The sequence below is a fragment of the Enhydra lutris genome, unplaced genomic scaffold (genome assembly GCF_002288905.1).
Source record: "Enhydra lutris kenyoni isolate GAN:26980312 unplaced genomic scaffold, ASM228890v2 scaffoldscaffold39, whole genome shotgun sequence".
Taxonomy (NCBI): Eukaryota; Metazoa; Chordata; class Mammalia; order Carnivora; family Mustelidae; genus Enhydra; species Enhydra lutris.
Window position 1 is genome coordinate 13157836 of NW_019154123.1, and position 22439 is coordinate 13180274.

Consider the following 22439-nt stretch of genomic DNA (forward strand, 5'->3'; position numbering starts at 1 on the left):
CCTTTTCCTTCCAGCTATTTTAAAGCGGTTGGTTGCTTTCCTCCTGTCAGTCAGAGGACGAGGGTCCTACAATTGGCGCGCCGCCGCCTCTTGACTGTTTTGACGGGTCACTGCGCTTGTGCGTGTTGACTGCGAGAGTACCTCGAACTTTTAGGTGGACGATGTGGGAAAGTAACTTCGCCGAGGGTAGCGACAAAAGCGAGGAGCAGGTTTCTGGTGCTGAAGTCATCGCCCAGGCCTTAAAAACCCAAGTATGGTGATTCTCCTGCAGCGAAGTCTCCCACGGAAGCCGGCAGGGACCGGAGACGTCCCGCTGGGGTGGGACGCTGGGGTGGGACGGGTGGCGGGGGTGGTTTGCCTTGAGACTTTCCCTTTAGCGCCGCGGGAGGGAACGGTGTGGCGGGGGTCCGGGCATTTATTCCCCTGTTCTTGGCCCCCAGGATGTGGCGTACATGTTTGGCATCGTGGGCATCCCCGTGACCGAAATTGCCGTTGCGGCGCAGAAGTTGGGTATCAGATATGTCGGGATGAGGAATGAACAAGCCGTAAGTATGGACGCCGGGAGCCAAAAGCATTATTGGGAATGACTGATAGTAACGGCAAATATTCATTGCAGACACACAGTCCTCACCACTGTGAGTACTTCACACATGCCAATTAAACGACAATCTTATGAAGCAAGAACTGTGGTTAATCCTAATTGACAGATGAGAAAATTGAGACACAGAGAGGTTAAGTAATTTGCCCGAGAGGACAGTTGGTAGCGGCAGAGCCAGGATTTCAACCCACTTGTTCTGGGTCTGGAACCCATGCTCTTGACACCACACAGGGTTGTATTCTGCCACGTCTAGAGGGTTGGGATCGTAAGGGACAGTTTCCCGGTTTGAATCCAGGCCTTCTGTTCTCGCATAACTACCTGTTAGTGTGTGTCTGTTTCTGTGTATTATTTGGTGTGGTCTGACTTCCCTAGTTGGCTGTGAGCGCCAAAAGAGGAGGGATATTATTTCTTGATAACATCTGTATTCTCACTGCCAAGAGCATGATAGATGCTCAGGCACTTCCTACCAGATGAATGGGTGAAGGCCAGGTCTTCTGTTACATAATAGATGGCCCTGCAGGGTGACAGTATCACAAATGGTAAAGCTGTGATTAGAACTTGAATCATTACCTTTTCTCTCCAGACTGGCTCTTCCCTCTGTATTCATGATTTGAGTCAATGGTGCTGTGATTTCACCTAGTCAGTCACGCAAGCCCAAACCTAGAGAGGTATATTGAAGCAATGAGGTTTAGTCTTGGTCTTTAAGTTGAACACAATCTGGGAAGGTGAATGCAAAACACACAGCACAAATTTATCTAGTATAATAACTTACAATAGATGCGTGTATAAGGAACAGTGTGTATACAGGGTGACTTTTTCTTTCTGAGTGGGACAGAGAAGATTATCCATAAAGGCAATGTTCATGCTGTTCCTTCAAAATAGCTTAAAGGCACGGTGGGCTGTGAGCCTGACTAGATAGCCTGAGGGTAGGTTGTAGTAAGTCCAAGGCTGGAAAAGGAATGTGGACTTTCTTATTCAGCATTGAATGAGACTGCAAAGGGTTTTCCAAGTAGCTGGGAGACATAATTAGATTTGTGCTTTAGAAATCATGGTAGTACAGAGTATGGATCAGTAGGACAGGTTGAAGTTTTATTTCAGTCCTTATAAGCTTAGTGGAGGGCCTCTGCAGGTCCCAGGGACTTTATTGGGCATATGGATATGGAGATGAATGATATACTGTCCCTGTGCTTGAGCTTAAAACCTAGCAGTGGAGATAGACATAAGCAGACGATTTTATTATAATGTGATAAGTGCTGTGATAGAGGTAAATTCAGGGTACTGTGGAAGCCCAGAAAAGGATACTCAGGCTAAAACTTCACCCGTTTCCTAGAGATGATCCCTGGGCTGTCCCAAAGGATGAGTGGGCATTAACCAGCTAGGAAGGAGAGGACAGGCTCTTCTGGAGATGATTCTAGGTTTGGGCTTGCTTAACTGGCTGAGTGGCTCACAGAGCTACTGACTCAAGATTGGGAATACAGATGGAAGAGCCAGTTTGGAGGGAAAGGATAATGAATCCCAATCTGGATATGAGTTTGGAGATGTCTGTAGTACATTCCCAGTAGTACACAGTCCCCTCAGTCAACCTGACACTCTGCAGTAGTCAGATGACTTAAGTAGTGCCTGAATTAGGGAAATGCCAGGGTAATGAAGAGAGAATGTGAGGACAGATTCAGAAGCCATGCAGGACGCAAAAGAGGACTTGGCATCCAGTTACATGTTGTGCTAAAGAGAAAAGTATAAGTGTGATTTGATTGTCTTTCATCAGATCCATAGAGTAATCAAGACATATACTGACCAGGTTTCCAGAAAGTAGGTGCACTGTTAGTTCTCACTGTTTCATTTCTAGTTGTGTACAGGCAATATTTGGAATGTTTTACATGTATTAATGGATTTCATCCTCCCAACAATGCTATCACTTATGTTCATTTTGTAGGTAAGGAAGCCAGGGTCCAGAGTAATTTGCCAAAATAACACAGCAGAAAATTGGAGAGCAGGATTTGAATCAAAACAATTTAGTTCTGGAAGTCTGCTCTTTTAAGAACTGCATACAATATTCTGCTTGTGAGTGAGGTAACTTTGTAGAGAAATACATGTTTGTTTTCGTTTTATTTATTTGAGAGAGAGAGTGCGTGATAGAGCACACAAGCACATAAGCACATGAGCTGGGGTTGGAGGGTGGGCAGAGGGAATGGGAGAGGCAGGCTCCCCACTGAGCAGGGAGCCCAATGATATGGGGCTCCATCCCAGGACCCCAGGATCATGATCTGAGCTGAAGGCAGATGGTTAACCGACTGAACCACCCAGGCAGCCCGGAAATACATGTTTTATAATCTATAAAAGGAGTTCCTTTTCAACTTTTGACATTTGCAGCAAAAGAATATAATTTTTGTTTTATGTTGTTTTGTATTTTGCATTCTGAAGCAGCATTTCTTACCCCACTTTAATAAGTGGACAGTGCTCCTCAGTGTCCAAATAAGTGTATCAAAACAGATACTGTTTTATGCACTTGCATTCTTAGGAGTTATCTTATTATTATCCTATGTGAATTTGGTTTTATGTGCAAAAGGGAAAGAGATAAGGGCCAGTGGAGAATAGTAACACAGAAATGGTAAAGAGCCTTTGTGCACCTTCTTAGTTGGGCATATGTAGTGGTATCAGTTAAGATTATGATTCATAAAAATTTATTTTTAATTTTTTACATTTATGTCCTAAACATCTAAGTTTAGTGTACCACACATAAAGTTGAATGGAGGTTAGAAAATATCCTATTTTTTATTATTTCTAAAAAAACGAGAAGAAATAATACTGGAAAAAAGATGTCCCAGACTAAGAAAAAGGATTTATTTGAGATGACGTTTAGCATATTTTCAGCTTATCTTGTATTTAATTTAATACCTCCCGTTTTTTGCTGTGTAGCTGAAGTGTAGTTTAAAGGTGGGAGACATAATTAGATTTGTGCTCTGGGTGGCTGGGTGCCTGGGTGGCTCAGTTGGTTAAGCATCTACCTTTTGCTCTGGTCATGATCCTGGGGTTCTGGGATCGAGTCCCATGTTGGGCTCCCTGCTTAGTGGGGAGTTGCTTCTCTGTCTTCCTCTACCCGCCCCCTCCCAACTCCTGCTCTCTCTGTGTCTCTGTCTCTCAAAGAAATAAAATCTTTAAGGAAAAAAGAGTAAAAACTAGCCATATGCAAGCCATAAAGAGAATCTCAACAAATCTCCAAAGATTGAAGACATATAATATATGTAACCTCACCATGTCAAAGTAAATTTAGTAACAGAAAGATAACTAGGAAATCCCCAAACATTTGAAAGTTAAATAACACATTTGATACTTTATAAACATTTAAAAAGACTGGTATAATAAAAAACTCCAGGGCAGACTGGTCAAAAATGAAAGACTGAGGGCACCTGAGTGGTTCAGTCAGTTAAGCGTCCACCTTTTGCTTAGGTCATGATCCCACGGTCCTGGGATTGAGTTCTGCATCAGGCTCCCTACTCCACAGGGAGCCTGCTTTTCTCTCTGCCTCTCTCTCTCTCTCTGTCTGTCGTGAATAAATAAGTAAAATATTTTTTAAAATATTGAATATTAAAAAATAAAATATTTTTTAAAAATGAAAGAAAATACAAATTACTAATAGCAGGAATGAAAAAAGGACACATCAGGGGTGCCTGGGTGGCTCAGTTCTTTAAGCATCTGCCTTCAGCTCTGGTCATGATCTCAGGGTCCTGGAATTCAGCCCTGCTTCGGGCTCCCTGCTCAGTGGGGTGTCTGCTTCTCCCTCTTCCTCTGTTCCTCCTCCCTGCTCATGCATGCTCTCTAATAAATAAATTAAAAATCTTAAAAAAAAAAAAAATGGAGGGGGTGAGCCTGTGTGGCTCAGTTAGTTACGCGTCTGCCTTCTGCTCAGGTTGTGGTCCCTGGGCCTGAGATCAAGCCCTGCATCAGGCTCCTTGCTCAGTGGTGAGTCTGTTTCTCTCTCTCCTTCTGCCCCTCCACCTGCTCTCTCTCTTAAGTAAACCAATAAAATATTTTTTAAAAAAAGGATACATTACTATATCACTATGAACCCTAATTAACCAGTGGATTGAAGAAGAAATCATAGCAGAAAATAGAAAATATTTTGAACTACATGATAATGAAAAGATAAGATTTCAAACTTGTAAGTCATAGCTAAAGCAGTTTTTAGAGGAAATGGTTTTAAATAAATCGATTACTGAGGAAGAGCAAAAATCAGTGCTCTAAGCTTACATTTTAAGAAGCTAGAAAAAGAAAACCACACTAAATCCTAATGAAAAGAGTAAAATTATAAATACAAGAGCAGAAATTAGTGAACTAGAAAATAAGTGAATAATATAGAAAAACAACAAAGCCAAAACTTGGTTCTTTGAGATTAATAAATTTGATAAATCTCTGGCAAGACCAATGAAGAATTAAAAAAAAGACAAATTGCCAATATTAGGAATAAGATAGAGAACATTTCTGTTGATCCTGTAGATATTTAAGGAGTTGTAAGAGGATATTATTAATAAACTAGATGAAGTAGACAAGTTCCTTGAAATACTAAGAACTAGATTAGATACCTAAACTATTACTTGAAATTTACAGGTAGAACATTATTTGTTAAAACTGAAGCATTCCAATTCCTCCTTTGCCATTCAGTTCTAGTTTCTTACTGAATACTGAATTTTTATATGTGCACTTACTGTAAGGATCCCAAAATGCTTAAGTCCCAGTATTTTTTCTTTGTAGGCTTGTTATGCTGCCTCTGCGATTGGATATCTGACAGGCAGGTAAAGTCTTTGTTTCATTTCAATTTCTTTTGAGGCTGTCTTAAACAGAGTTTCTTAAGAAATGACTTTATAAATGTATAAAATGGCAAACTGAATTATAGGGAGATACTTTTTCCTTGAGTGTTTTAAGGTTAGAAAGTCACATCTAGTCACATTTTCAAATTCAATTTAAAAAATTTGAGGCAGAGCATTACATTTCAGAATTATTTTCTGTTAGAAATCAAATGACATATTTATTTGTTAAAAAAATTTTTAAAACATTTTTCTCCACACAAACATGTACTCAGTATTAAGAATTGGCTTTTATATGCAGTTAAATTGATTGGGCTCAAATATAACCTCTTCAAAATAATAAAGAGTTTCAAAATATAAAAAGGTTAGTGAAATACAGTGTGAAGATGATAAGTATCTTTCTTGCAGGAAGACTAAGATAATCTTCCCCTTGTTTCTTTGATAATTCAGAAAATATTCTAATAATTTCTTTACCAGTTGTAGTAAAGACCACTTTGTCCTCCTTTTGAAGTCCAGGGAAGATTGCCATGTTCCCCTCTAGAGTGATATTAATCAGCTATTGTATTTGACCTGCTTTTAATACAGTAAATTCTGTTTTGCTTCTAGGCCAGGTGTATGCCTTGTTGTTTCTGGCCCAGGTCTCATCCACGCTTTGGGTGGTATGGCAAATGCAAACATGAACTGTTGGTAATTAATTGTTATTTGCGATCTGGGGTGGGAAGACTTGGAATCAAGTGCTTGAAGGAATGGCTTATTAAAAAATTAGAAAAGTATTAGGAAGAACATAAAAAATATCAGTAATCTTACTTAGAGGTAAACACTGTTAACTGGAGTTTTTGGAAAACTTAAGTATAGAAGCATATGGGAATACACATATGATTAACTCATTGAGTCTACCCTATATATAAACTTTCCTTCAAGTAACATCTTCCTTCATTAAGATATAAGTGTTTCAAAGGGTGCCTGGCTGGTTCGGTTGGTAGAGCATGCAACTCTTAATCTCAGGATCATGAGTTCAAGCCCTATGTTGGGGGTGGAGGCTACTTAAAAAAAATATGTGTTTCTAAACATATATGTAGAAGCATATGGGCATAGCTCTGTGTTTAACTCATGGGAACTAGACAGTATGTAATATGTCCTTCATCTGACATCATCTTTGACTGAAATTTTAAGTGTTTATAAACTTACATGTAGAAGCTTGTAGGAATAACTCATGTTTAACTCATTAAAATGACACTGTTATAAAACTTTAAAAAAAACACATTTTGGAGTTTGTGTGTGTGTGTTTTTCTCTCTCTGCATATGTGAATGTGTGTTCAAGTCCTCTTTAAGTACAGAATTATTTTTTAAAGACCCCAGCTCCCTATGTAAGAATGTATATCCAGGTCTTCATCTTGTTTTGCATAATTAGCAAGACAACTTAAATTATATTTTTTGAGTTTGCTCTATAACCTCCTTAGTACTTACTCTTTGACATTGCCCTTAACCCCATCATTGGTACTTTACCAAATAGATCATAGCAAATGGGTTATGTTCTGGTCAATGCATAAAATAATTAAACTTCCTGGTGTAAAAAAAGATTAAATATTTAGATACTATTTAGACTGATGTCCTGATAGGAAGGGCATTGTTTACTTTCTTGCCATGTGCCTTCTTTCCTTTTATCCTTCCTAGTCTTTCTCTTTCTTACCTACTTTTAGGGTCTGATATTTTTTAGTAACTTTAAGTTTGCTGTATCTTTTCTTTAAGAAATTTATTGCTGAGGAATTTCTCTCTCTCCACCATTTCCAAGTAGACTCACTTGGGAAAGTGTGAAAAAAATTGTTTTCCTCCATTTAATCCCAAGACTAATGGGAAGGGCATAAAAATTTATTTTACATCACCACACCTAGAAGTTTAGCATCAGCATTCAGAAGGGCTTAGAAAGTGGACGGCCTGGAGGAAAAGCATTTACTATGAATGTCAGATTTTTCTGAAATTAAGGGAGGGTTCTCTTGTATCAGGTTGCTTCCTAAATCTTTTTTTAATCTATAGTTTGTTTATTTTAAAGATTTTATTTATTTAAGAGAGGGAGAGAGAGAGTATGCAGTTGTATGTGAGCAGGTGGGGAGGGGTAGGGAGAGAAGGAGAGAGAGAATCCTAAGCAGACTCCATACCCATCACAGAGCCCAATGAAGGGCTCACTCTCAGATCTCAGGACCCTGAGATTAGGACCTGAGCCCAAACCTAAGAGCCAGACGCTTAACCCAGTGTACCACCCAAGTGCCGCCCCTAATCTGTAGTTTGTTTTTTTTTTCTTTTCCTAATCTGTAGTTTTGAAGGGAAAATGAAATCTCTCTCTCTCTCAGCATACATGGCTGTTTATTAATTGGGCACTCTCTTGAGTATTTTACATGTCAATCTCATCTGTAATTCTCTTTTAAAACAATAACTGTTTCAGGCCCTTGATTGTGATTGGCGGTTCTTCTGAAAGAAGTCAGGAAACGATGGGAGCCTTCCAGGAGTTTCCACAGGTACCCAACTCTAAAACTTTTCTTAGAGTTTAGTAGCATAAATGTATGCTATTACATATGGATTTATGGAGAAGAAATAAAAATTCCTATCTGCAAAATAAACAAAATAAAATAGAGGTACCTGAGGTAATTTATAGATAATGTTCCTTAACTGTAAGACAGTCTCAGTGTGCATATTATGGGAGTTCAGGCTCTGCTTAGGAGCAATCTTCCAAGAAATATGTCTTTTAAACTCTGAAAATAAGGTCTGAAAGAGTCAAGATGCAGGAATAAAAATGGTGTGGGACTATACCTGTCAAACTTTAGAGAAGTAAAAAGTTGAGAGGAAAAATCCTACGTAAAATGACTATCAGTAGACTCTGGACAAGTTCATTTTTATTTTAGAAGGCTGAAGGAAAGCATTTAAAAATTTTTAAAAACTGAAAAGAATTTGTCAACAAAATTCTGTAGTTTGTTTTTCTTGTTTTTTTTCTTTTTTTTTACTTTTTTCTATATATTTATTATAGTATTACAGAGGTCTTCATAAATAGTTGTATAAAACAAAATGCTATAGCTTTAAGAATAGGTGTAGAAAGCGAAGGTGAGAGTGAATGATCAACTCTTAAGAAAATATTTGCACATTTCTAGCACAAAGTTCTGAGCAAAGTTAAAACCTTAGGTAAAGTCTGTTGGTTATTACAGAAGTCACTGTGAGAACCTCAGAATATAAACATAGAATTTTCTCTATGACTTAAATTATTGTAAAATACTAGATCTTGTTATAGGTTGATGCAAAAGTTGTACTTTTATCCTCTCGAAAGGCAATTGAAGGGGCGCTTGTGTGGCTCAGTCATTAAGCCTCTGCCTTCAGCTCAGGTCATGATGCCAGGGTCCTGGGATCCAGCCCGCATCAGGCTCCCTGCTCAGCGGGAAGCCTGTTTCTCCCCTTTTCTACTCCCCCTGCTTGTGTTTCCTCTCTTGCTGTGTCTCTCTCTATCAAATAAATAAAATCTTAAAAAAAAAAAAAGGTATTTCCGTTTACTTAGTTAATGGTAAAGAATAACAACCATTATTTAAAAGATGCTGATGTATTTGAAAAATAAGCAGAGCAGCTAAGTTATTTAAAAGGAAATTTAAACTTATTACAGAAACTTTACAGATGAGGAGAAAGCAGAGGATGTCCACTAAAATATTTTTTCCTGAAAAGGAAAATAATAAAAGTTTATTAGATGAAATTAAAAATGTGAGGAGAAAATCACTGATTTGATTTAAAATCCAAGTATCTTTTTTTGAGGAAGTACTTTAGATGGCATGACTGGGAACAGACTGAAAATCTTAATTCTGTCATGCTCATGGGACTATGACTACCAACTTTCATACCAAAAAGTATCAAGAGACACCATTTCTATATATTGCTTCAGAGTACAATAAACAGTGAGAAAAATAGCACTGCTGAATTGAGACATCCCAAATAGTGTAGTAGTGAAATACATAACAGGAAAACTGGCAGAAATGTAATAAGGATAGATTATAATTGTAACAAGATGAAGCAGGTGAAATTTTCTATTTCTGACTGTGGAATTTCTGGGTCCAGGGATATGCTCATTTTAATTTTTAGCAGACATTATCAGCTTCCCTTCCCATTTATACTCTCACCAGCAGCTGAGGAGAATGCCTGCTTTCCTGTGTGGTGGTAAATGCTGAGTATTATCAGTCTTTCATTTTTGCCAGTCTGAGAAATGAAAATGGTGTCTTGTTTTGATTTACTTCCTAAATCATCCTGAGGCAGAAATTTGATTGTGCTATGTGTAGGCTTTTAAGAAACAGTCCAGGTAATGTACTTTCTCCGTCTTTCAGTACACATAGTAGAAAGTAATGACTTAACATTTTGTTTTCCTTCTGAAGAGTAATATGATCTGTGAGCTGAATTTTAAGTGATTTTCTTTCTACATATAGGTTGAAGCCTGTAGATTATACACCAAGTTCTCTGCCCGGCCAAGCAGCATAGAAACTATTCCCTCTGTTATCGAAAAGGTAAAGTACTTAATTATAAGTCCTCTAAGTTAACTGGTTTTTCTCAGTTGCTCATACCTGTGTTATTTGTATTCTCCATAGAATGAGCAACAATTTGGTATATATTCAGGCAGTCAAAAATGATAGTGTTGGGCGCCTGGGTGGCTCAGTGGGCTTTCTGCTCAGCCGGGAGCCTGCTTCCTCCTCTCTCTCTGCCTGCCTCTCTGCCTACGTGTGATCTCTATCTGTCAAATAAATAAATATCTTTAAAAAATGATAGTGTTAAAGAGCTATTTATATTTTAATGTTTGTTGTCAATTAATTCTAGAAACATAAAATCATTTTTGAAAAAAGTTTCTCCTTTACTTCAGTTTTTAAATTTTTTTTCTACAGAAAAGTAAAGAGAAAGCTAAAATGAAAAATGTTTATAAATAAAACAATGTTTCTCTTGTGCTTTTGCAGAAGTTTAGTATTGAAAATTAGTACTAATGCTTATAAAACCATGTCTTGGTTGCCTAAACAGCTTATTATAAATTAATCTTAGTTAACCAACATTTGTATGTGGAGTTACATTTGAGCTGTTGCAAAACCATGTGTTACAGACACCATTTGACACATGTAATAATATCACTGTTTCTGAAAACTTAGCCAAGTCATTAGGACTAGGAAGCAAGTAAGAGCACATTTATAAACCCTTGGCAGGAAGAGCCTGGTGGATAACTTCTAAGACTAACATGTAATAAGACGTGAATTTTAAAACCCTAGTGAGTATTTTCTTTCTTATCTCTCCTCTTTTAAACAAAAATATCTTTTAAAATATATGCTGTCAATAGAGGGCATTTCAATTTTAGTTAAAAGTGTTTATTTCTCCAATGGGGGATGTCCAAAAAAAAATTAAAATTATATTCCTTTCACAATTTTTAATTGTCTCTGAGTGGACTATATGATAAAGATTGAGAATTTTAAAATATTTTCTTCCATTTGTAATAAATTTAGGCAGTGAGAAGCAGTATTTATGGTCGTCCAGGTCCTTGTTATGTTGACATACCTGCAGATTTTGTGAACTTACAAGTGAATGTGAATTCTGTAAAGTAAGTAATAGTTATACTGGAGTTCTTTCTTAATCATGTTATTAAAATGTTTACCTTTTTAACAATTTACCTAGCAGTTTATAAGTTAATCTTCATTAACTTTTTAATGAACTTTTTTTTAACTTTTGACAATTTAATGATTAAACTAAATCCTGGCCAAAGGGTTTAATTCTCTAATTAAAATGGTATTATTTGGGGCGCCTGGGTGGCTCAGTGGGTTAGGCCGCTGCCTTCGGCTCAGGTCATGATCTCAGAGTCCTGGGATCGAGCCCCGCATCGGGCTCTCTGCTCTCTCGGGGAGCCTGCTTCCTCCTCTCTCTCTCTCTGCCTGCCTCTCTGCCTGCTTGTGATCTCTCTGTCAAATAAATAAATAAAATCTTTAAAAAATAAAATAAAATAAAATGGTATTATTTAGTAATTATTTGGGTTAATTATTAAGTCAAATACATGGAGCTTCCTGAACACTCATTTGAAATTATTCTTCCAGAGGCTGTAAGTAATACATCCCCATTAACATGGTAAGGGTTATTTAGAGTTTTCATAGTGTCAACCAAGAGATGATGTGACCAATGAAAAATTATTTAGGACTCAGCATAGAAAATTTTAGTCTTTCTTTCTGTTTCTGTGATTTAAAAATATTCCAACTCAGGTGTTACTCTGAGTTTCCATGTTCCCTTATTCCTTAAATAAACGCTGAGTGAATAAAAAGTATAAGAAGCATTTTTCACTGGTATCTAAGTCGCCTCTGATAAGGATAGGTATTTAGGTTAAGACATCAACCTGGGTATAGTATATTACTATATATGCCCATCAACCTGGGCATTTAGTATATTACTGCTATTGTGGACCAAGTGGTTCTCTAGTGACTGCAGAGAGACAGTGTGCATTTCTGTATATTCAGTATACCAAGGAGTTGTTTCTCTTTGTGAAGAGTCAAACAAAAAGGACATCTATGCTGCATAATACCTGAACATGACAAAGTATTACTGTGGGGGAGGGAAGCAGAGCTGAGTCTCTGGTAAATTAACTCTGTAAGCCTTCTTTAAAATGTTTGTAAAGGTTGGGGTGCCTGGGTGGCTTAGTCAGTTAAGCATCTGCCTTTGGCTCAAGTCATGATCCCAGGGTTCTGGGATCGAGCCCCACATTGAGCCCCACATAGGACTCCCTGCTCAGTGGGGAATCTGTTTCTCCCTCTGCCTCTCTGTCTCCATGCTCACACACTCTCTCTCAAATAAATAAAATGTTTTTAAAAAGTTTAAAAAGATAAAATTTTTGTAAAGAGTGAATGTCTTTTTTTGTTTTATATGCTCAAATTTTGTACAGTGTGTGATGTTTATTAATTAAAATAAATGAAGACGTCCAGAAATACTTAATTATGACAGTTTAAAAATTTTTTTTCCTAATGCATATTATATTTCTAAAATCCTGACTCTCCCAGTGAGGTAGTTAAAGGCATGGACTTTGGAGACAGAATGACCTAAGTCAGTCCAGTCTCTGCCACATACCATCTGGGGACCCTGCACAAGTTACTTTCTGAGTTTCCTTCCCCACCCCTCAATGGTGAAATAGAGATAATGGTAGTACCTGGCCTCATTGCTTTGAAAAATTAAATGAGATTAAATAGCACATAGTATTAAACACTGACTCTGAGTATGTTTTTTACTGTTCTTACAACAACTATTACTACAATATAGAGCCATTAACTCAAAATTTCCTGTCAATGAATTACTGATTTGATTGGTTTTTAGATGCCATTAAGGAGTAACTTAGTTTACTAGGTATGGTAGGGACATTATGGTTATAGAGGAGAAAGTCTTTATCTTTTAGAGCTGCATGGAAAAACTTTTAACTGCGTATACTTCACTTTAAGATGGTTCAGGAAACAAATTTATATGCATGTGGGTGTGTGTATGTGTGAAGCAAATGTGGTAAAATATTAGTTGTTGAATCTACATGGTGGGTATGTGGAGTTTATTGTACTATTTTTTTCCCTACCTTTTAGATATTTGGTATTTTCATAGTAAAAGGTTTAAAACTTGGCCTCTTTTAATTAACAGAACTCTTTATTTCCAGGTACATGGAGTGCTGCATGCCCCCTCCTGTCAGTATGGCAGAAACCTCTGCTGTATACATGGCAGCATCTGTTATTAGAAATGCCAAACGGCCCCTTCTTATCATCGGGAAAGGTAGCAGTGAATGGAACTCTAAATCTTGCTATGCCATTGAAAGAATGCTGATTCTGTTTAGAAATTATCTTCATTATTTATTAACATATCTAATATTTGAAATTGGCATTTGAGTTATTTTCATGTAGGATTAGTTATTAATTTCAAAATCACAGAATTATTCTAGAATGCCCAGAGATCTCACTCTTTTAAAGAAATATCACCCATTCTGTTTCTTCAGTCTTATGTGTAAAATGTGTTTTTTCAATTATAATAATAATATTTGATCATTATAAAAATACTGGAAAACACAGATGATTAGAAAGAAGAAATCCCTTTATCCAAAGACAACTATTTTTGGAGCACTTGGGTGACTTAGTTGGTTAAGCATCTGACTCTTCATTTTGGCTCAGGTCATGCTCTCAGGGATAGGAGATTGAGCCCTACATAGGGCTCCGTGCTGGGCGTGGAGCAGAACCTGCTTAAGATTCTCTCCCTCTTTCTCTCCCTCTGCCCCTCTCACCTCCCTCACTTGCACTCTCTCTTTCAAAAAAAAAAAAAAGGTAACTATTTTTAACATGTAATATTTCTAGTCATTTCTGCATCTATATTTCATATATTGTGATCATACCATATAGACAGTTTTATTTATATTCTAATTATTTCATTTAATATTGTAACATTTCTTCATGGTCTTAAGTTTTTTCCTAAATATAATTTTAAGGTCTATTCATGTATATACCAAAACTTCACTGAGAGATACTTAAATCTTTGCCAGTTTTTTTTGTTTGTTTAGTATAGCTATGACAGACATGTTTGTGCTTAAAGCTTTTTCCATATTTAGGATTTATGATAGATTCCAAGAAAGAAAATTAAATTAAAAGGTAATTCATATTTTAAGGGTTTTGGTACCTATTGTCAAGTTGCTCTATCCTAAGAGAGGAGATATTATACTCCTGTCAGCAAGTTATTTTAATATCCATTATGTGTTCTAGAACTGAGGGGGCCTTGAGTCACCTATGACCCTGCTAGTCAATTATCAACTACTATGGAACTAACTACATAGAAACCAAAGATAATTTTAATGAAAATGGTAGACAGCAGAAAAAAAACCCAAGTCAGAGCTGAGTCGAATGCAGCTATATGCTATCTTAGATCTGTGGTCTTGGCAAACAACTACTTTGAGTCTCAGTTACCTCACTTGTAAAACAGAGATACTAACTTCAACAGAGTGGTTATGATTAAGTAATAAAATTGGTAGAAGGAACTCAGTAGATGCTAGTTTTCATTCTTCTCTTACCCCATATTTGATGAGTACTTACAATAAGGTGGGGATTACAGAAAACATTTGTAAGCTATATAGAGGAATAACGGTCCCTACCTCGAGATATATTAGAAACAAATCAGTGCAGTGTACCCATATGTAGTGTGTATAGAGAGGGTGAGGTGGATTCTCAAGGGAAGCAGCAACAATTTATTTGTGTAGGTAGAATAGAAAGACTCTCTGGAAGAGATGACACTGCTACACCTTGAAAATGGATGATAGGTCACTGAGTGGACAAGTCCGGGAAGAGAACTGGGTGGACAAAGATATTGAGGCAAGAAAGAGAATACAAGAAAACTTTCTGGATGAAAAAAAAGCTATTTTTCATCTGACACGTATGAGAAAAGATTGTAAGGTATTTTTATATGGGGGAGCATTACGTTGAATCTGAATGAACTAAATGTCTTTTGTTAGAATTTCCGTGCAGTCCGGGTTAGCTGATGGTAGGGAGCAACGTGTGAGGTTAGAGAGGGCCTCTCTCTGTCAGAGCAAAGTCCTTCCTTGCCCAACTGGGCGGGTCAGTAAAGATACTGTATTTAAAGAATTGTGAGTAGTAGTTTAGTAGGAACCATAGGACAGACAATTGAGAGCAGGAAGAGAGAAGAGATGCAACTTTTGTTTTGTAGTAGACATCCTTCAAAATAATTGAGATTGGGGGAGGGAATTAGCACTGTTGTTTTCTTAAACATTTTAAAATACCAAAGATAAAAACCATAGTCACAGTTTGTTTTGAGTGTGAGCAAGCCCTGTATAAACAAGAGATTCTCTTAGAAGTTCTGAAAGCAAATTCATGTGAGTTGCTTTAAGAGTCACAGTGCCTGGAGCATAACTGACTTGTCCAATACATTTGCATTGGTTGTAGGTGCTGCTTATGCCCGTGCAGAGGAGGCTCTCAGGAAATTGGTGGAGCAGTGTAAATTGCCATTTCTGCCCACCCCTATGGGAAAAGGTGTCATCCCTGATAACCACCCATACTGTGTGAGCGCTGCCAGATCCAGGTGCGTAGCATGCTAGAGTTTAAGAACAATGGCTTGGCACATCTTGGGCTAATTTATTTTGTGACTTTAATGAATCTAGGGGAAGTCCTGAAAAATGTTATTTTAAGCACACCTGTTTCTTTTTAGAGTTTTCAGCACTCTAAAGATGTTGTCCACTGCCTTCTGACCCTCATGGATTTAGATGGGAAATCTGCAGTCATTTGAATCCTGCTCTCCTATATGTAATATGTTCAGTGGCTGCTTTTAGGATGTTCCTTTATCTTTGGTTTTCAGTAGTTTGATTATGTATCTGGGTATGCTTTTCTTTTAGTTTATCCTGTTCTCTGATCTTCTTCAGTCTGTAAAGTAGTATCTTTCACTACATTTATAGTTTTTGGCCATTATTTCCTCAGATTTTTTTTCTACACCAATCTCTTTTTCCTTTCCTGGGATAATGCGAATAGTAGACATTTTGATACTGTCCCATAGGTCCCTGAATATCTGTTCAATTCTCTCTTTTTTTTTTCTCTCTTTAAGTAGCTTATTAGAATTTCTTTTCTTTTTTTTTTTTTTTTTTAAGATTTATTTATTTATTTATTTTAGAGAGAGTGAGCAGGGAGGAGGGGCAGAGGGAGAGGGAGAGAGAAAATCTTAAGCAGATTCCATGCCTAGCATGGAACCGGACAGGGGACTTGATCTCATGACCTGAGCCAAAATCAAGCACTGGATGCCTAATTGATTGAACCACCCAAGCACCCCTATTAGAAATTTCTTATACAAAATATTCTTTTTATTTTTATTTATTTTTAAACCTTTTATTATATTTCTCTTTTAATTGAAGTATAGTTGGCATACAGTGGTGCATTAGTTTCAGGTGTACAGCATAGTGATTTGATATTTCTATACCTATGCTATGTTCTCTGTTTAGTTATTTTCAATACTTTTGTCTTATATTTTATATTTCTCTGTTGAGAATGTCTATCTTCTCATTTATTTGAAGAGTATTTTTGTTTACTTTATGGAGCATATTATAATAGCTGCTTTAAAGCCTTTGTTTACTAGTTTGAATATCTGGGTCATCATAGAATGGGAGTCTATTCATTTCTTTTGAGAATTGGGCACATCTTTCTGGTTCTTTTGTATATTGAGTATTTTTGGAATATATCCTAGACTGTAAGTATTATATTTTAAGATTCTAGGTCATATTTACATATCCTGTAGAATGTTGACTTTGTTTGTTTTAGCAGGCAGTTAGCCTGGTTAAGTTCAGACTGCAAGGTCTGTCTTTCTGTCTTGCTAGAGGCATTAGGTCCAGGGTCAGTTCAGCTTCAAAGCCCTTGCTATGTTCCTTTGGGTCTGTGTGCACGTGCACAGCCCAAGCATGAGCCCCAGACATATGCCGATTCATTCCCAGAACTAGAAAGTTCTTTTCTCTTCTCTCTAGGATGATCCCCCCCCAACACCCATCCTTTCTAGGAGTCTCTGGCTGCTGCCTTATAGTACTGCACAAACAGAACTGCCTTTGGGGCAAATAACAGAAAGAAAGGAGGGACAGGAGGAAGGAAGGAAGGAGAGAAGAAAGGAAGAGAAAGAACGAAAGGAAGGAAAGAGAAAAGAAAAGGAAAGAAAAGAAAAAAAGAATACGGGATTTTTCCCATACCCTTCACAGACCACAGGGATCCCTTTTCTGGTTCCTCTTGCCTGAAAAATGATAAATATATATAATGTATAATTATTATATTATATTATTATACAAACATAATTAATATTATATGTTAATTTAAAAAAAAAAAGATTCAAGCATAAGGATGTGCAACCCAGGGGCGCCTGGGTGGCTCAGTCAGTTAACTGTCTGCCTTCGGCTCAGGTCATGATGCTGGGCTCATGGGCCCTGCTCAGAGGAGAGTCTGTTTCTCCCTCTGCCTCTGCCCTCCCTGACTTGTGCCTGAGCTCTCTTTCTCTTTCTCTCTCTCAGATGAATAAATGAAACTTATAAAAAAAAAAAGAAAAGAAAAAGGATGTGCAACCTAGTACTTATAAATTATCCAGCAATTGAGAAAAGTTAAAATAAATTTGGTATATATGTTCTGCAAAGTATATAGCCTTCCAAAATTGTATTTAAGGGGTGCCTGGCTGACTCAGTTGGAAGAACATGTAGCTCTTGATCTCAGACTAGTTTGTTCGAGTCCCATGTTGGTTGTAGAGTTTACTTAAAAAACGTAAAATAAAGGGGCGCCTGGGTGGCTCAGAGTTAAGCCTCTGCCTTCGGCTTGGGTCATGATCTCAGGGTCCTGGGATCGAGCCCCGCATCAGGCTCTCTGCTCAGCGAGGAGCCTGCTTCCCCCTCTCTCTCTGCCTGCCTCTTTGCCTACTTGTAATCTGTCTGTCAAATAAATAAATAAAATCTTTAAAAAAAAAAGTAAAATAAAACTTAGAAAAAATAAAAATTTTAAGAAGAACCTAATGATGAAGATGGTTGTAATAAGCAAAAGTGCATGAGACAGTATTATAGCAGATGAGCTCAACTATGTAAAAATGCACTTGCAGTGAAAGAAGACTTGATGAAAATATGCCAGGCTATTAATAATAGCTTTTAAGTTGATAGTATTATAGGTTGAAGTTCTTTTTCTTTATACTTTTTCTGTTTTACAGAGAATTATCTACAGTAGACTTATATTTTTTAATGATAAAAAAGTCATAAACAATGAAACAGGTATAGTTTTATAATATTTTTCTTCTTCTTTCATCTTTTAGAATACTATTTAAATAGAATGGTTTCGTAATTATTTTGTTTTGAAAGATCAAATTTACCCTAGAAGCTGATTCTGAAGGCTAAAATAAAATAAGCTCCAGGCTATTTAACTTTTCTAAGTACTTTAGAAATTAATTTTAGAATAATTCAAATCAGAAATGTAGATATACTTTCTGCATTATAACAGTTTTTTTCTTTTTAATAGGGCTTTGCAATTTGCTGATGTAATTGTATTATTTGGTGCCAGATTAAATTGGATTTTGCACTTTGGACTGCCTCCAAGATACCAGCCAGATGTGAAATTTATCCAGGTACTCAGCGAAGAGAGATTTAAAATCAGAGCTATCTGTGATTTATTGTTATCCTCAGCTATTATCAGCTCTGCTTTCTTCTTGGCTTTTGTAGATTTTTATAAATTGTCTAATACAATTACAGGTACCAAAGTAAGCTGCCTTTTCAAACCTATGAAACATAATATGCTGCTTTGCTTCTAACCAGAAAACCTTTCAAAACCAAGTTTTAAATAGTTTGAAAAGCAAAACTTGCCTCTTCTTCAAAGGTACACAAAGGGCTTTAAGTGGAATGGTAGATCAGAACAAAACATTCAGCTTTGTTAGAGACTGAGTTGTCCTTTTAGATGCCAAATCTTTCAAACAGCCTTTGATTGGAAATCTCTAAATGCTGCTTTTACCTGTCACCAAACAGAGTGGAATATACTCTGACCTCCCTTTAATGGTTCTTATATCATTATGATTCTCTTTCTAAGCCACTTTCCTTATTGGTGTAGAAGGTACTGCCTGGGTGACACAGTGGGTTAAGCCTCTGCCTTTGGCTTGGGTCATGATCCCGGGGTTCTGGGATTGAGCCTTGCATCAGGCTCCCTGCTTGGTGGGGAGCCTGCTTCTCCCCTGCTCATGCTCTATCTCTTGCTATCTCTCTCTCTCAAATACATACATAAAATCTTAAAAAAAAAAATGAAAGAAGGTGCTGCCTATGTAGTGCAATATGAACCTGTTTTCCCTACAGAGACTGTGTATGGTGTTTGATGACCCAGCTACAATTGCTGTCTTCTCCCTATTTGCCTTTTACTTTTTAAGGAGTCAGCTTCTAACAGTGCCTCTCCCCCTGGGACTATGGAGAACTAACACTGCAAATAAGCAAGACCTGGGTTTACCTGGAAGATGCTACCTCCTCTTTATTACCCCCCCCCCCACTTAGTACAGAATAAAGTGTAGCCCCTTTGACATGGCTAAATTGCAGGTCCTTGCACAGCTGTTTTCACTTGCCCATGGCCATTCAGATATAGAGCGTCTGGGTAAATGGGAAGTAATCATGCTTATCCTAGGAGTAGTTCTCAAAATGTGGTCCCTGGACCAGCAGCGTAGCACCATCTGAGAAGTCTTTTAGAAAAGCATATTTTTGGTTCCCACTTCAGATCTACTGAGATCAGAAACTCTGAAGTGGACTCTTGCAATCTGTGGTTTAACAAACCTACTAGGTGATTCTGATAGCTCACATTTGAGAACCGCTCTAAGTAGCAATTCCAGTCTAATTAAGTAGAACCTTTTTATTGTTTAGATTCAAAACTATAATTGATCAAGTTAGATGCATTCCTGTTTAATAGAACAATACCCAAATCTACAGAGTCGATATTAAAATGAAGGAAGATGATGGTGTTTCTATCCTAGCTGTGATACGCATAGTTATGTGGATTTTTGCTTTTATTAAGAAATTTCTGGGGTGCCTGGGTGGCTCAGTTGGTTAACATCTGCCTTCGGCTCAGGTCATGAGCCCAGGGATCGAGCCCCACCTCAGGCTCTCTGCTCAGCAGGAAGCTTTCTTCTCCCTCCACCTCGGCCCGCAGCTCCCCCTGCTTGTGCTCTCTCTGGCTTTCTCTCTCTGTCAAAAAATAAATAAAATCTTAGAAATTTTTTGGGCGCCTGGGTGACTTAGTTGGTTGGGTGTCCAACTCTTGATAGTGGCTCAGGTCTTGATCTTAGGGTCGTGAGTCTAAGCCCTGCATTGGGCTCCATTCTGGGTCTGGAACCTACTTTAAAAAACAAAATTTCCTGAATATAAAATTTTCAGTTCATTTATTCAGCCTTAATTGACCTCTTAAAGATTTTTAAGAATAAGCATGGCTTCTTCTTAAGCTTTTTCTCTTTTTTAGGTTGATATCTGTGCAGAAGAATTGGGGAATAATGTAAAGCCTGCTGTGGCTTTGCTAGGAGACACAAATGCTGTCACTAAACAGGTAAGAGCTTTTGCCTAGGTTTTAGTTTATGGGGATTGGCCTTTAGGGAACAGTTAGTTCCTAAAAATGTTTCAACCTTAGATTCACTTGGTGACAGGTTTATTAATATCTATTTTAAACAAACTTTATGATGGAAAGCTATTTTTAAATATAACTTTGGAACTCACTAAATCCAACTGCTTGTATATAGATCATTTTTATGTGAGTAAGTTAAGCATTTTTGGAAGGCGATTGAGGACTTAAAGACATTCAGTAGGCAAACAATGATTTACTAAGTACTATTTAGCTGTCTGAAAAATTATAATACAGCTTTCAGAGGAACTGAATTTACAGCCAAGAAATGTCTTTATGTACTGGAAGATTTTAAGTGTTTATTTAGGCAATAAAGATAATTTTTACTCTTCAAATGGTACTTAGTGACTTGTCCAGATTCTTTTTATTTGTACATAATTTATATACTTCACTGTAATAGGAGATAGAATATAGTCACATGTATTACTCGATTTTGGATACAAGTTGGTATTGTTAATCATGGTCCTATAATATTATGAAGCATCTTCCAATCACATATTAAAACATCCTGGAGCATGTGGTCTTATCTCAGGAATCCTTGGATATTTGGGGTTGTTGTCCTTCCCGCAAGGATTCTGTGATTTTTCTCCTAGTGTCAAAGGCTGAGGAGGACATAAAAGCCCCTGCCTGTGAGGTGTGGAGAAGGTAGCATTTCCCCTGTGTTCTATGGAAATCCCAACTTCTGGTGGAAGTCGACACTGACCCAAACTAAAGCTTTCCATTTTGCTATAAAGTTGTTAGCCACCTAGAGGAAAAACAGTATGAGTGATGTGAATGGCAGGATATTATAGCAGTATTGTCTTCTTTAATAAGAGATTGTTGTATTAATATGAGTTAAGTTTATTTCCAAAAAGTAAAAAGTCTGTGGTTTTTTAGCTTTTAGAACAATTTGATAAAACACCATGGCAGTATCCTCTAGAGAGCAGCTGGTGGCAAACTCTGAGAGAAAAAATGAAGAGCAATGAAGCTGCAACCAAGGTAATATGAGAGTCACAGAAACTCAAGAACACTTTTGGTTCATGGCTCAGTTAGCTCTGCCATAATATGACCTATGCATTCCTAAAATCACCACACTATATAAAATCTTGCACTAAAAACCACAGGGTTCACAGGAAAAAGTATTTAGAGGCACAGCTCTCAAAAATTTTATGAAATAATAAGATAGGAACCTAATAAAAATAGTGGCAGAGGGACACCTGGGGTGGCTCAGTTGGTTAAGCGTCTGACTCTTAGTATCAGCAAAGGTCATCATCTCAGGGTCTTGAGATTGAGTCCCCACTCGGGCTCTGCATGCAGTGGGGAGTCTGCTTGAGATTCTCTCTCTCCCTCTGCCCCTCCCCGCCAACTTGCATGCATACATGCATGCCCATGCACTCTCTAAAATATATGAATAAATCTTCAATAAATAAAAATAAAAATGGCAAAGTTTTATACATGATAAATGGTTAAGAAATATATATTTCAATAAATGTGGTTCTTTTCCTTGAAGAAGACCTGAAGTCTCTTGTGGAAGTAGGTGTTAGAAGGGTTGCAGCTTGTTGAGTTAGTGTGAAGTGGTAGAAGGAGACCAATCTGACATTGGACAGAAAGTTTAAGAACCCATATGAATGGTTAGAGCTCACTGTCCTCGGTTTGACCTTGGCACCAAATCACAGTTAAGAGATCTTTTGGGGTGAAGGAGGAGTCAAGATGGCGGAGAAGTAGCAGGCTGAGACTACTTCAGGTAGCGGGAGATCAGCTAGATAGCTTATCTAAAGATTGCAAACACCTACAAATCCAACGGGAGATCGAAGAGAAGAAGAACAGCAACTCTAGAAACAGAAAATCAACCACTTTCTGAAAGGTAGGACGGGCGGAGAAGTGAATCCAAAGCGACGGGAAGATAGACCGTGGGGGGAG

At 37.5% G+C, this 22439-nt stretch overlaps 1 protein-coding gene across 5 annotated transcripts in view; it reads left to right on the forward strand.

Annotated features, from left to right (window-relative positions):
* The first annotated feature begins 67 nt into the window (after positions 1-67).
* Positions 68-22439, forward strand: part of LOC111155096 (2-hydroxyacyl-CoA lyase 1) — a 37854-nt gene continuing 15482 nt past the window's right edge. Inside the window, exons 1-12 of one of the 5 annotated variants that reach the window (XM_022515146.1) lie at positions 68-251; positions 441-545; positions 5348-5388; positions 6007-6087; positions 7841-7913; positions 9849-9926; positions 10902-10996; positions 13070-13182; positions 15348-15483; positions 18420-18525; positions 20385-20468; positions 21417-21518. In XM_022515146.1, the coding sequence (XP_022370854.1) occupies positions 162-251; positions 441-545; positions 5348-5388; positions 6007-6087; positions 7841-7913; positions 9849-9926; positions 10902-10996; positions 13070-13182; positions 15348-15483; positions 18420-18525; positions 20385-20468; positions 21417-21518 (1104 nt within the window). In that variant the 5' untranslated portion in view covers positions 68-161. The remainder of the gene's footprint in view (positions 252-440; positions 546-5347; positions 5389-6006; positions 6088-7840; positions 7914-9848; positions 9927-10901; positions 10997-13069; positions 13183-15347; positions 15484-18419; positions 18526-20384; positions 20469-21416; positions 21519-22439) is intronic. The other 4 variants (XM_022515147.1, XM_022515148.1, XM_022515149.1 and 1 more) reach the window with 4 other exon arrangements.